General features: G+C 52.1%; 1 protein-coding gene across 2 annotated transcripts in view; it reads right to left on the minus strand.

Moving 5' to 3' along the window:
- Nucleotides 1-2,121: 2,121 nt before the first annotated feature.
- The window catches only part of PEAK3 (PEAK family member 3), a 294,394-nt gene continuing 281,082 nt past the window's right edge, over nt 2,122-15,433 (minus strand). The window contains exons 2-5 of one of the 2 annotated variants that reach the window (XM_065578662.1): nt 14,299-14,420; nt 12,606-13,303; nt 4,615-9,099; nt 2,122-4,019 (exon numbers count right to left, since the gene is read on the minus strand). In XM_065578662.1, coding sequence (XP_065434734.1) covers nt 8,059-9,099; nt 12,606-13,303; nt 14,299-14,420 — 1,861 coding nt within the window. In that variant the 3' untranslated portion in view covers nt 2,122-4,019; nt 4,615-8,058. The remainder of the gene's footprint in view (nt 4,020-4,614; nt 9,100-12,605; nt 13,304-14,298; nt 14,421-15,433) is intronic. The other variant, XR_010594953.1, reaches the window with a different exon arrangement.

The following is a 15,433-nucleotide window of genomic DNA, read 5'->3' on the forward strand; positions in this document are numbered from 1 at the left end:
AGACGGTGTAGCATGAGTGATAGCCATGGGGCTGGCAGCCGTAGGGCTGCATTGCACCATCCCTTGCCAGGCGATGGTATATTATGACTGGTACCCGTCGTCATCGTATTGGTGTGGCTGTCAATCATGGCCACCTGGGCAGACATGCTACTGTTTCGATGATGATGGCTACCAGTCGTAATATACTATTTTCTGCCAATTGCCCAGTATTGTCTGCTAAGCACCCAGAAGAGGCCGAGGGCGATGCTGGGTGCTGGCGGACGTGGGGCTGGCAGACTTGGGGCTGCATTGCTACACAGCAGCAGCCCCTTGCCTTTTGGCAGATGATGGTATTTTATGATTGGTATCCATCATCATCGTACTGGAGAGGCTATCACTCATGCTGCACCGTCGGCTGCCAGCTTAAGATGTAAAAAATAGATTTGTTCTGTATTCATTTGCTTCCCCTTCCTCCGTGAAATCAATGGCCTGCTAAGCCCAGGGTTTTCAGTTTAATCTTTGGGGGGACCATTCTGTGTGACAGTTGTTTGTGTTTCTCCCTGTTCCTGTACCTGTACGCCATGTCGTCACTCGGCCCTCCCTCCCTCCCGCCCTCCCTCCTTCTCCTGGTCCATCAGATACTACTTTCGCGCCTTTTTTCTGACCAGGCGCCATAGCTAGCACTGGGATCATGGAGCCCGCTCAGATCACCGCGGCAATTATGAGCACTATGAACACCACACGCATTGTCCTGGAGTATATGCAGAGCCAGGACATGCCAAGGCGAAACCCGGACCAGGCGAGGAGGCGATTGCAGCGCGGCGACGAGAGTGATGAGGAAATTGACATGGACATAGACCTCTCACAAGGCACAGGCCCCAGCAATGTGGAAATCATGGTGTCACTGGGGCAGGTTGATGCCGTGGAACGCCGATTCTTGGCCCGGGATACAAGCACAGACTGGTGGGACCGCATCGTGCTGCAGGTATGGGACGATTCCCAGTGGCTGCGAAACTTTCGCATGCGTAAGGGCACTTTCATGGAACTTTGTGACTTGCTTTCCCCTGCCCTGAAACGCCAGGATACCAAGATGAGAGCAGCCCTCACAGTTGAGAAGCGAGTGGCGATAGCCCTGTGGAAGCTTGCAACGCCAGACAGCTACCGGTCAGTCGGGAATCAATTTGGAGTGGGCAAATCTACGGTGGGGGCTGCTGTGATCCAATTTGCCAGGGCAATGAAAGACCTGGTGATAGCAAGGGTAGTGACTCTGGGCAACGTGCAGTCAATAGTGGATGGTTTTGCTGAAATGGGATTCCCAAACTGTGGCGGGGCCATAGACGGAACCCATATCCCTATCTTGTCACCGGAGCACCAAGCCACTGACTACGTAAACCGCAAGGGGTACTTTTCAATGCTGCTGCAAGCCCTGGTGGATCACAAGGGACGTTTCACCAACATCAACGTGGGATGGCCGGGAAAGGTACATGATGCTCGCGTCTTCAGGAACTCTGCTCTGTTTCGAAAGCTGGAGGAAGGGACTTTCTTCCCGGACCAGAAAGTGCCCATTGGGGATGTTGAAATGCCTATCGTGATCCTTGGGGACCCAGCCTACTCCTTAATGCCATGGCTCATGAAGCCGTACACAGGCAGCCTGGACAGGAGTCAGGACCCGTTCAACTACAGGCTGAGCAAGTGCCGAATGGTGGTGGAATGTGCATTTGGACGTTTAAAAGCGCGCTGGCGCAGCTTACTGACTCGCTCAGACCTCAGCGAAAAGAATATCCCCATTGTTATTGCTGCTTGCTGTGCGCTCCACAATATCTGTGAGAGTAAGGGGGAGACCTTTATGGCGGGGTGGGAGGTTGAGGCAACTCGCCTGGCCGCTGATTACGCGCAGCCAGACACCAGGGCGGTTAGAGGAGCACAGCAGGGCGCGGTGCGCATCAGAGAAGCTTTGAAAACGAGTTTTGTGACTGGCCAGGCTACTGTGTGAAACTTCTGTTTGTTTCTCCTTGATGAACCCTCCAACCCCCCCACCCCCCCGACCCGGTTCACTCTACTTCCCTGTAAACCAACCACCCCACCCCACCCTCCCCTCCCGCTTGCAGAGGCAATAAAGTCATTTTTTTTAACATTCATGCATTCTTTATTAGTTCCTTACAGAGGTAGGAGGATAATTGCCAAGGTAGCCTGGGATGGGTGGGGGAGGAGGGATGGAAAAGGACACACTGCATTTTAAAACTTTAAGTCTTATTGAAGGCCAGCCTTCTGATGCTTGGGCGATCATCCGGGGTGGAGTGACTGGGTGGACGGAGGCCCCCCCACCGTGTTCTTGGGCGTCTTGGTGAGGAGGCTATGGAACTTGGGGAGGAGGGCTGTTGGTTACACAGGGGCTGTAGTGGCGGTCTCTGCTCCTGCTGCCTTTCCTGCAACTCAACCATACGCTCGAGCATATCAGTTTGATGCTCCAGCAGACGGAGCATTGCCTCTTGCCGTCTGTCTGCAAGCTGACGCCACCTATCGTCTTCAGCCCGCCACTTGCTCTGTTCTTCCCGCGATTCGGTTTAAAATACATGGAAGGAGTAACAGAATTAAGTCAAAGATTAGGGTTTATAATTTTAAAAAGGCCAATTTTAACAAATTAAGGGGACTGGTAAGGGAAGTGGATTGGGCAAACATATTAATGAATTTAAAGGCAGAAGAAGCCTGGGATTACTTTAAGTTAAAGATGCATGAGCTGTCGGAGGCCTGTATTCCAAAAAAGGGAAAAAGATTACTAAGCAAGAGATTTAGACCGAGCTGGATGAGCGACCGACTCAAAGGGGCGATTAGGAAAAAACAGAAAGCGTACAAAGAGTGGAAGAGGGGAGGGATCAGTAAGGAAATGTACCTAAGTGAAGTCAGAGAATGTAGAGAGAGAGTGAGAAAGGCCAAAGGCCGTGTAGAGTTGGACCTAGTGAGGGGAATTAAAAGCAATAGTAAGAGGTTTTACAGCCACATAAATAGGAAGAAAGCAAAGAAGGAAGAAGTGGGACCGCTGAAGACTATTGCCGGAGAGGAGATTAAAGACATGTTTAAAAAAGACGAACTCAAACTGGAACGGGTGCAGAGAAGGGCCACTAGGATGATCAGAGGAATGGAAAACCTGTCGTATGAAAGGAGACTAGAGGAGCTTGGGTTGTTTAGTCTGACAAAGCGAAGGCTGAGAGGGGATATGATTGCTATCTTTAAATATATTAGAGGGATTAATACAAGGGAGGGAGAAGAATTATTCCAGCTTAGTACTAACGTGGATACAAGAACGAATGGATATAAACTGGCCGTGGGGAAGTTCAGGCTTGAAATTAGACGAAGGTTTCTGACCGTCAGAGGGGTGAAATATTGGAATGGCCTTCCGAGGGAAACGGTGTGGGCGATGGACCTGTCTGGTTTTAAGATTAAGTTAGATAAGTTTATGGAGGGAATGGTTTAATGGTAAAACATAGTAGTAAAGAAAACCAAGCAATGGTAGGTAAATAGCATAATGGCTAACAGGGATCAGGATGGAGACTCTTGCCTATATGCTCGGGGTCTTACTGATCGCCATATTTGGGGTCGGGAAGGAATTTTCCTCCAGGGCAGATTGGCTGAGCCTCTGGAGGTTTTTCGCCTTCCTCCGCAGCATGGGGCAGGGATCTCTAGCAGGAGGGTCTCTGCCGATTGAAGTCACTAGTAACAGGATTGGGGACTTCAGCAGCAGAGTCCAGGGAAGGGATAGGGACGGTTTTATGGCCTGCAGCATGCAGGGGGTCAGACCAGATGATCATAATGGTCCCTTCTGACCTTAAAGTCTATGAGTCTATGAGTCTATGATTCAGCCCGCCACCTCTCCTCTCGTTCATATTGGGCTTTTCTCATCTCCGACATTGACTGCCTCCACGCATTCTGCTGTGCTCTATCAGCCTGGGCGGACATCTGCAGCTCCGTGAACATCTCGTCCCTCGTCCTACATTTTCTCTTTCTAATGTTCACGAGCCTCTGCGAAGGAGAAACATTTGCAGCTGGCGGAGGAGAAGGGAGAGGTGGTTAAAAAAGACACATTTTAGAGAACAATGGGTACACTCTTTCATTACAAGGTCGCATATTTCGGCTTGCAGGCAGCCATCGTAGGCCACGGTGTTTTGGCTTTTTTAACCTTCTTAACATGCGGGAAAGGTTGCAAACAGCAGCGCATTTCCCATATCAAGGATGAATTGGGTTGTCCATTTAAAATGGGGTTTCAATGTAAAAGGAGGGGGCTGCGGTTTCCCGGTTAACATGCGGCACAAACACAAGTAAACCACCCCCCCCCCACACACACACGATTCTCTGGGATGATCACTTCACCCCTCCCCCCACCGCGTGGTTAACAGCGGGGAACATTTCTGGTCAGAAGAGCAGGAACGGGCGCCTCTGAATGTCCCCTTAATAAAATCACCCCATTTCAACCAGGAGAGCTTTCTGGAGATGTCCCTGGAGGATTTCCGCTCCATCCCCATACACGTTAACAGACTTTTCCAGTAGATGTACTGGCCGCGATTGCCAGGGCAAAGTAATCATTAAACACGCTTGCTTTTTTTTTGTAATGTTTACAAATAGTTACAAAGTTACACTCACCAGAGGTCTCCTGTGTGCCCTGAGGGTCTTGGGTGAGTTCGGGGGTTACTGGTTCCAGGTCCAGGGTCACAAACATATCCTGGCTGTTGGGGAAACCGGTTTCTCCGCTTCCTTGCTGCTGTGAGCTACCTACAGTACCTCCATCGTCATCTTCCTCGTTCCCCGAACCGTCTTCCCTGTGTGTTTCTCCAGTGAGAGAGTCATAGCACACGGTTGGGGTAGTGGTGGCTGCACCCCCTAGGATCGCATGCAGCTCCGCGTAGTAGCGGCAAGTTTGCGGCTCTGCCCCGGACCTTCCGTTTGCTTCTCTGGCTTTGTGGTAAGCTTGCCGTAGCTCCTTAATTTTCACGCGGCACTGCTGTGTGTCCCTGTTATGGCCTCGGTCCTTCATGGCCTTGGAGATCTTTTCTAATACTTTTCCATTTCTTTTACTGCTACGGAGTTCAGCTATCACTGCTTCATCTCCCCATATGGCGAGCAGATCTCGTACCTCCCGTTCGGTCCATGCTGGAGCTCTTTTGCGATCCTGGGAGGACTCCATCACGGTTACCCATGCTGATGAGCTCTGTGGGGTCACCTGTGCTCTCCACGCTGGGCAAACAGGAAATGAAATTCAAACCTTCGCGGGTCTTTTCCTGTCTACCTGGTCAGTGCATCTGAGTTGAGAGTGCTGTCCAGAGCGGTCACAATGAAGCACTGTGGGATAGCTCCTGGAGGCCAATAACGTCGAATTCCGTCCACACTACCCCAATTCCGACCCGCAAAGACCGGTTTTATCGCTAATCCCCTCGTCAGAGGTGGTGTAAAGAAACTGGTTTAAAGGACCCTTTAAGTCGAAAGAAAGGGCTTCGTTGTGTGGACGTGTCCAGGCTTAATTCGGTTTAACGCTGCTAAAGTCGACCTAAACCCGTAGTGTAGACCAGGCCTATGTCTGTTGGTGTTGTCACCGCTGGGTGATGGTCAAGAAGAGGAATGAACACACTTTTTAAATAAAGTGAGATCCAGTGTGATGCTTTACCCTGCATACACATTGCTGGGTACTAGAAACCTGCAGGGCCGGCGCAAGCCATTAGGCGACCTAGGCGGTTGCCTAGGGTGCTGCGATTTGGGGAGCAGCGACCGTGGCGGTATTTCCGCAGCAGGACCTTCCGCCGCCTCTGTGGGGGGATGGCATTTCGAGGCGGGACCTTCCGCCGCCTAGGGCGGTGGAAAAGCTGGCGGCGCTCCTGAAAACCTGATCCTGAGAGGTACCAAGCATCCACAACTCCTTGACTTTCATGGGAACCGAAGGTGCTTGGGCCCCTCGGAGGAGATGGGGTATGTTTGTATACTTCTAAGTCCAGTGCTGTCTACAAGTGAAATGAACGTGGTACTCTCAGCTTAGTCTCTGAAATGGCCATATGTTCACCGCATAATCTATAGTTTGAGGATGAGAGGAGTCCTATTCTCCACTATGCAGGGAAGGGAAACTCTATGAGTTGTAGCTCCCAGGGTTGCAATGCTGTTGCCCATTCCCAATGGTGGGAATAAATAGAGGACTCCTGTCTCTAGGGCTGTCAGCCCAGCACAGAGCAAACAATGAGATTTTCAGGCAGGACTTGTGCATGAACCCAGGGGGTTGTACACTGCTGGCCTTTGCTTCTGCTCACTGCTTGAGTAACCTGAGCCTGGCTTAATGTTTTACATTCAAAGCTGCAACAACACAGGGAATAGCACGCAGACTGCCCGGCAGACAAGAAGGCCTAGCTAGTCCAAACACAGATCTCACACCCAAAGTAAAGATTAACAGTTCACATGCAGTTGCTGCTGGTTGGCCAGCTTCACGGGCCTTCATGATCATCCACAGATACGCTTTGCAGGCTGATTCTGATGGTGAGCTCTGGGTTGGTTGGTTGGTTGGTTTTCTGAAGTCCTTCTCCACCAGTGCACCCACATGGGGTAGCCACAAACAGATCCAAACTGTTCATCATACTATCTATGCGATTAGACCTACTCACAGAGCAGTGAAGCTTGGCTTTATGTTTCTCCCTGGACATGGCATGCGGCGTGCTAATGTCATAAAAAGTAAGAATTTAAATGGACAGCATTTAAGATTCAGGTTTCTGCTACAGGGTTGGTAAATTTCTCTTCGAAATACATTCTCCATGGTAATGCTTATGCAACAATCAGTTTTTAATAAGTCTATCAGATGTATCATATTTCTTCTTAATAACGTTACCTTTAAGGCAAACTGGAGTCTATTTTTTAAACAAAATGACCGAATTAGTGGATATGGGGTAGGGAAGGGGATGCTTCCAGGAAGATTTTTTGTCTAAAGGTCAAATCCTGTAACCCTTACTCAGATGACCTGGTGAGTAAGTATTGGAACATTTGGCCCTCAGGAAGAAAGTCTTCCCAGAAAAACTCCAGGGAATTTGGTACAAAACATTGCTTCATGGACTGAAAACTGGCAGAAGGAACCTAAAGCAAGGGTAAGACTACTCTGCAGAGTGCACAGTTGTGGGGATTTGTCTACATCTTATTTTGAACAATCACTAAAGAGTTGGAGGGGGAGGTTAGAGGTGTAAACAGTATGTTTATGAAGTTCCCAGGAATAGGAAGGAGGCATGAACCTGAAGGGAAGGGGATGGAGAGATTGCACAAAGGGGACCTGGAGAGGGCAGGGATATGACTAGTAAGCAACCTGAGTTTTATCCTGGAGACACACATGAGAATACCCCATGGCAGATGTTTAGGATCTGGCTGTGCTGCTGTGTGAGTCAATGGGATTAGGACTTGGGTCCCTAATGGATGCAAGATTCATAGATTCTAGGACTGGAAGGGACCTTGAGAGGTCATCGAGTCCAGTCCCCTGCCCGCATGGCAGGACCAAATACTGTCTAGACCATCCCTGATAGACATTTATCTAACCTACTCTTAAATATCTCCAGAGATGGAGATTCCACAACCTCCCTAGGCAATTTATTCCAGTGTTTAACCACCCTGACAGTTAGGAACTTTTTCCTAATGTCCAACCTAGACCTCCCTTGCTGCAGTTTAAACCCATTGCTTCTTGTTCTATCCTTAGAGGCTAAGGTGAACAAGTTTTCTCCCTCCTCCTTATGACACCCTTTTAGATACCTGAAAACTGCTATCATGTCCCCTCTCAGATGCTGAGCAAGCTGCCCACTCTCGGTGTGTGTAAGGGAGCAGGGAGGTATGTTCCACACCAGAGCTCCACCTGCGGCAGTCCACCTGTACCTGGCCCCTCTGGCCCTATTCTTAGTCAAAGTGCCACAGAAACTTTAGAGTAAATAGGATCTGAATCTTAAAAGTCTAACATCCCCTGCCCCAGGTTAACTGCATAAAACTCAGCGTGTCCTCTTCTGAAGAATGAAGTGCTGAGCTGAATCTTAGAGTCCAGTGAATCCACGGATTTCATAACTGATGCATAAGCTATTAAGTCTAATGTGCCCCAGGGCTTTCTGAAGCATGCATAATCCTGAGGGTGTGGAGGAGCGTGTGCTCGGTGGTCTCTGTGAAGTACAAACAGCACAACCACTCTTCCAGCCGTATGGTCCCCTCTGCCTCAGACACCTTCTCTGCAAACTTCAGCAGCAGCAGAACCCTTTTAATCACCACCCAGTTCCGGAGCAAGACAAGAGTGATTTGGTTCCTGGCAAAGAGCTCCTGGCGTGGTCCCCACAGCAAGACCTGCAGCATGTTCTTTGCTTGTTTGATGGGCACACTCCTGCGGGGATCTGGGTGAAGAAGCAGGGTGGCCAGGTTCTGGAGCCCCCACGAATAAATGGACAGGGCTGGGATAGCAGGGAGGTCACCGTTCCTGAGTCCCGAGGGCTTCTCCAAGGGGTTGGGCTGATGCAAGATCTCATAGACCAATATGCCTACCTGGAACCCCTCTGCATTTTGGAAGTGAGCCACAGAGGGCCATTTGGGGGCCATGTTGACTTGGTCTGGATCTTGGGCCACAGAAGTAGATGTCTTCTTTCCTGTAGCTTTAGAGAAGTTGCTGATGACCAACCTTGGAAGCGACAGCTCTGCAGATGGATCTTTGTCCTGCTGGCCCAGGTGAGGAGATGGACACTGCACCAAGAGCAGGTTCTCCATGTGAATGTTGTAGTGAGCAACCTTCTGCTGCTTGAGGTGCTCCAGCCCTGTACACAACTGCAGCAGGAGGAGGCAAGCCAGGCGTTCATAGTGCCCAGGCCTAGAGCTGTGGAGATCTTGTGATCCCTTCACAAAATCAGCCAGGGTTTGATAAGGAACCTCAGGAGAGATGGCCACTTGGTTAAGAGGAAGAGATGCACTGGTGGAAACAGCTTCCTCATGTTCTCCAGGACAGAACTGACCTAGCTTCTGAGGCCTTTCCAGTGGCATGAGGTCCATAGGGAGGGAATCAACGAAGCACCCAAACACTTGCTGAATGTTGAAATGAGCCCCTGCAGACATCTGTACAGAGAGACTGCAGGGATAGGATTTATGGACCTGTTAGGGCAAGAACCAGCAACACACAATCAGCTGAACGTGATAAAGAGAACACACTCAATCAATGCAGGCTAGAAAATTTCCAGGGTCACACCAACCAAGGCCCTGTTGCAGTCACTTAACACAGCTGTGTGATTCCCAGTTTGCTGCAGAATTTGGGGCAGATCTGCTGCACACATTGGAGACACCTTGATGCACAAATTAGGTCTGACATGCTGTATAACACAGGGGGACGGTGGTGGGGGAACTCCTGTCTCCCGCTAAAAAGGGAAAAAACCAATTAGAGTCATGCTCTGCAGCTGGAGGGTGATTAACTAATTTACCTTCTGGTCAGGGGGTGGAGCTAGCTAAGGTCCCTTTGGCACTTTAGACACCCCGGCGGGCGCCACGTTGGGGACTCCTGCTTTAAACCATGATTTGAGGACTTCAGTAACTCACCCACTCCTGAAACAGACCCCTAACCTCTGACTAAGTGTGGCTTGCAGTGTGTAGGAGGTCAGACTAGATGATCACGATGTTCCCTGCTGACCTTAAAGTCTATGAGTCTGTGAGATCTGAGCCTTACAGACTAAATGGACAAGTAGTCACAGGGAGAAGAAGCAAATAGATGGGGTGAGGGCGGGTGAATGGAGTGACTCCAGTCAGATCATGGGTTTTAGTAGACTAATCGTGTGCACACATCAGAGAACAAAATCAATCAGCGCAGGCTAGAAATGTTGCAAGGTCACAGCTGCCCACGCAGTGTTGTAATCAATTAACGTTGCTGTGCGATTCCCGGACCACTGCAGAATTCAGTGAAATCCAGGGGCGTTGGCTGCCAAAATACCTTTAGGCCCAGAGGCTCAAGCTCTTTGGGGCAAGGAATATTTCTCACTGAGTGCGTACAGGCCTAGCACCAGGGGGCCTCCAGGTGCTACTGTAATATACAAAGGGATGATGATGATAAGATGCAGCACATGGCCAGCTACCACCCTCATCTCTAATAACATTGGGTTTGGAAGAAACTTGCCTTATGGGAAGGCTAATATTGCCCACTGTGACCTGCTCTGTTGGCTCCAAGTCCCTGGCAAGTTGCCAACTCAGCTGGCGGTCAGGCAAAGGTTGGAGGTGCCCAGTCCAGCCCCTGGCTCTAACAACTCCAGCGGAGCATGGGGGGGGGGGTGAGGGCAGCTTTGGAGCATTGTGCTGGGAGCTGTGTCTGAGCCTGTCAGTGTGTTGATTCCTATCTGGAGTTTCCGGTGCCTGGTGCCGCAGCGGAATCCCATCTAGCCCTTCCCTGTTGTCTCTTCTCCGAGCTGAATGGAGAAGAGGAAGAAGTATTGGGGGAAGGGGCAGGGAGGGAATGTGAACCGAGTTCACTTCATTTCAGGGCTATAAACTTTTGGCATCAACAGGTGCAACAGATTCACGGGGTCTGATCTCTCCCTGGTGGAAGCCAATGTTGTTCCTCCAGGGATGAACTTGGCTTGAGGCGGCTAAGTCAGATGATAGCAGGTAGGGTGCATGAGACACAGCAGGGTGAAATCACACTGCAGGAGCGCCCCACCACCCTGATACCCAGCCTTGGAGAGCGTGAGAGATGCTTGTGAAATTTTCCTGGTTGTTTCCATTGGGCTGCTGAGAACCTGCGACTTGGCTCGGCCATTAAGGCTAGGTATCAAAACATGGGCTGCTATTCCCAGCCCTGGGAGGGTTCAGTGTGTGATGGAGGCTGCACTGGGTCTCGCTCTAAGCTGCTACCCCGTACTGTTAGGCCAGGCTGTGACCACGTTTTCTCACGTCAGGCTGCAGGCAGGAGGTGTGATTGCAGTGTGTGTGGACGTACCCAAGCTAGTTTGATTGCGCTAGCTCGCTAACGCGAGCAGGGGAGCTGCCCAAGGACGATGCCACCTAGGATCCTGGGCATGTACTGGGGGGCTAACCTGGGCCACAACCCGTGTCACTGTGGCTACGCTGCTATTGATGGAGCTAGCCGGGGTACATCGACTCGTGCTGCAATTGCGGTGTAAACATACCCGGACTCCCGTTGCCCCAGGCTGCTGCTAGCTGGTGTCACTGCAGCCTGTCAGGCCAGGCTTTCAAGTGTTCAGTGCCCAGAATTGGGGCTCTACACCCTGAAAACTGGCCCATCATCTGCTGAGTTCTGAGTTGCAGCTCCTCTCGGCTAACCCCAGAGCCCCCCGCTGAGCCCCAAGTCTACTTATTTTGGTGCCAGTCTCTGCTTTGCCTGGAACCCCCCGTTATCCTGGGTGATGCTCACTCAGGCTGACGTGGGCTGCAGCGGTGAAAGACACCCCTGTCCCCCAGGATGGCTGTAAGTGATATGGGATTCCCTCACACACACACACACACACACACACACACACACACACACACACACACACACACACACACACACACACACACACACACCACACACACACCACCCGAGCTGGATCGGCCTGTCCTTGCTGGGGGGAACCAACAAGCCACACCCCTCTTCTCTTCACTCTAACACTATCTGATGCCCCTTGGAGGCCAAGAACAACGGGCTGGATAACACAACACAGACAATAATGGACAAAGAAAGTCCACCGAGGGGGCTGTACGCCTGAGGAGTTTGGGGATTCGGCTCCGCACCCTTTCATCTCTAGTTCAACTCCAGCCCAGGTCAGTTGTAACTGAAACTCATCCTGCACTCCTTACTCAGGGAAAATGCCACTGGGGACGGTGGAAGACGCTAGCCCCACTGCCTGGGCTGGACCTATTCTGGGGGGTAGAGGCCTTCCTGGGGCACCTTTGCCCAGCAGTACGGACTCGTTCATGTTCCGACATTGAAAATCAAGCCCATCCGTCAACTCATTATGAGGGAAAAGCGTCACTGGTTTTTTTATGATCCTTTTGAGAACCGTGTAAAGAACCACTGATGCCTCCCCAAAAGGTCCGGGGAGCATCTGACTGGGTCTTTCTGATACAGCATGAGCTTCTGAGTGCTCCAGCTGATCTTTTGTTCTTCCGTACCAGGGGTGGCGGCATGAAAAGCGGATCGTGGTTCATCTGCTCCTGCTGCCACGCCTCCCCCCCCCCGCAGTGACAAACCGCTGCTGGGCCCCATCACAGCTGACCGCCGTGGCAATGCTGAGGAAGTCACCAATAGCGGATTTTCACCATAAAATCAAACAATTCCCCATTGATCGCAAAGCACTTGCACTAGGGTGGGGTCAGAATTGTAACCTCCATTTTAGAGAGGGGGAAACTGAGGCCCAGAGAGGCAGTGTCTTACCCAAGGTCACCCAGTGCATCAGAACCCCTTTCCTGATACCTAGGCCTGTCTAACCCAATAGACCATGCTGCCTAATCCCCACACCTCACTAGTAAGGAGCAGCAAGGGATGGGCTCCTTGGGGCCAGAAATCTATTTTTCATTGAGATTCTCAGACTTTGTGGTGGTGGTGAGCCGCACGGATCAGGGCTACAGGCCGGCTGCCCTGACTCCGGTCTTTCCCCATCTCTAATGTTTATGATTACCTTGGCTGCGAATATTTGCTGGGCTTGCTCAGAGGCACAGGAAACACGATAATACCAGGCGTCTCCTGTTTCACAACATGGCTCCTTGTCTAAGAGCGTGAAATCTGCCCACTTCTTCTTTCCTGCAAGCTCTGCTCCCATCAGCTGCTGCTGCTCCTCCTTTCCGCCCAGGAGCTCCTGCGCCCTTGCCGTGAGATGGATCAAAGACGCCAGGTGATATCCCATCACCTTCTCATAGACATTGGCCGTGCTCTCCAGGTCCTCGAAGAAGTAGACGAGCTCCCCATCGGGAGTAGTGAACGTCAGTTCTTCTGTGGTGATGTGCCTGGCGACAGGGACAGGGCGAGCTTTACGCAGGATGTCCCAGGGCTCAGATTCACCCAGGCTTTGGGACTTAGACAAGTATCTTTTAGGGCCGCAGAAAAGTTCTTCCGTCGACTCAGAGTAGCTGCGGCTGCCTCCCCTGCTGGGTGTGGAGACTTCATACAGGGTGTTGTAGACATAGTGCGGCGTGGGGAAGTGGGCACTCTTGCACGGGTAGTAGTGATGAGTCTGCATCTCGGGCAAGGACCTGGTTCTACTGAGCTGCTTTTTTGGCAGGGGTGGAGGGAGAGGATCACCGCTGGCCTCAGAGGGGAGCTTTTCAGGTGACTCCCCTCGGCCTGTCTTGGCTGGCACCAAGTGTGCTCGCATTTCTCCTGCAAGGGAATAACAATTACAGGCTTATGCAGCCATCACCTCCAGCCTCAAGATGCTTCCCGGGTGCTCAGTGAGTCTGCAAGGAACTACACAGGGCAGCTCCTGTCTGCACCCTTGGTCTAGTCACCCACTGTTCTGCCCCTGTCCCCCAACCCCAATAGCTCCTTCACCTGGAAGGATCTCTGAGCCTTCTTCCCTGCTGCCCCTTCCGTCTGCAATGCACCCTCCAGAGCAACTGGCCTCGTCTCCACCACCACCTTCGGACCCGTCCTCCGTGCTCACTGCTGCCCTCTAGTCTACAAACCGCGAGAGGGCAGGGAAGGCCCAGATGGAGGAGCTGCGGCATGGGGGCATTTCCAGGGAGGGGGATTGGGAGGGGTCATGGCTGGGTGGCAACTCTCAGCTTGCAGGACAGCTCCCAGTTAGTGCCAGCATGTCGACACCCAGTCGAATCCGGGGGTTAACTTGCCCCCATTTTTGTCCCACTGACCCTGGGAGAGCAGTTATTGTTCACCCCCCTGCACCTCTCCAGGGACACGAGGCCGAACTCCCCCTGCGAGATCACCAGCCCCACCCTGAGCTTTTCCTCTGGACGTCACTGAAGTGCTGACCAGGACTCAGAGCTGGAGGGCTAAAGTAAGAGGGAAGAACCACAACTGCATGGGAGGCCAGATTGTCAAGTGCTCGGTGTAGCCCAGAGCTCAGTGTGTGTTATGGACCCTCTGTGCCTAACCCACAGGGGATCCGAGTCGGTTACAGGCCCGAACTAAACAGCTTCGGCTCAGGCTGTAGCAATGCATGCGTTCCTCTCGCGAAGTCCCCGGTTCAGTCCCCACCGTGTCGGCCAAGAGGGCGGCCGTCATGCGCAGCACCCCGCGTTCACCCCCTGGGCCACGCTCTTGGGAAAACTGGCCAACAGCGGCTAGCTGCGCCCAGCTCTGCGTCAGCGAGTTGGTGGCCCAGTTCCCTCTGAGCTCCGCTGGAGGCCACTCACCTACGTTGCGGTAAATGAGGCCGTGCTGGGCAGAGCTGCCAGCCGCCGCGTCCTGCATTGGCGAGGGGGGCTCAGGCAAGCTGAGCTGAGAGCTGCTCATTCGTCTGGCTGGCATGATCTCTCTGTAGGGAGGGAAGGGGGAGGTTAGGCCAAACTCCCAGCGAAGTTTCCTCCATTTTCTGCCAGCAAAAGAGAAACTAAAGAAAAGGGGAAGTGAGTGATGCTGGGGGGCCTGGGAAGTCTGCTAGCTTCACCATTGTCTGGCCTGCTTCTCTGCAGTAGATGGCAGCATTGGCCCGAATTCCAAGGTGGGAGAGGGAATATCTCTGACTAGGGTGGCCAGATGTCCCGATTTTGGGGTCTTTTTCTTATATAGGCTCCTATTACCCCTCCACCCTCTGTCCTGATTTTTCACATTTGCTGTCTGGTCACCCTATCTCTGACTCAGAGACCTTAAGGTCAGAAGGGACCATCATGATCATCTATTCTCTGACCTCCTACACATTGCCGGCCACAGCGCCTCCCCCAGGACCAACGTGTGCTGGCGAAAGAGACAAGTTTCCGAGCGTCAGTAAGGGAAGTGGGCCAATAACAGATATTGCTCCACCTGCCTTTTCTCGCTAATATCCTGGGACCAGCATGGCTCCAACAACTCTGCTTAAAGGCAGAGCCCCGCAGAGGGTTGGGGCTGGGGTGGGACATTCTCTCACCCTGCTTTTTGCTTTCTCGCTCACACTCCTTTCACAGGGCGCCACTGATCCATACTTCTGTTCCCCTCTCCCCACACTGTGCAGGGAATATTGGTATGCGTCTCCGGGGTTGAATCCAGGCCATTAGCAGACCCTGGAAGGGTGACCTTGTTTTCTCCTCTGCCCCCTCCCATGGAGGGACCCCGGGTGCGTGTGTCGCAGGCCGGGAGCATACTGAAGGTGGACACATGGGACGACCCAGTCATGTCCACACTGTTACAGAAGCACCTGGAATCAGTGTGCGAGTCGGACTCTTGCCATAGGCAGGGGACCGAGGGAGGTTTGGAGCCTTGAAACATCACGTGGCTGGGAGCAGTCCCTCATCAGCCTTCCTGTGTGTGTCACACCCTTATTAAATGGGTGATGGGATCCTGGGGAGCAGAGAG

Source organism: Chrysemys picta, chromosome 25 (assembly GCF_011386835.1).
Source record: "Chrysemys picta bellii isolate R12L10 chromosome 25, ASM1138683v2, whole genome shotgun sequence".
In the NCBI taxonomy this organism is placed as follows: Eukaryota; Metazoa; Chordata; order Testudines; family Emydidae; genus Chrysemys; species Chrysemys picta.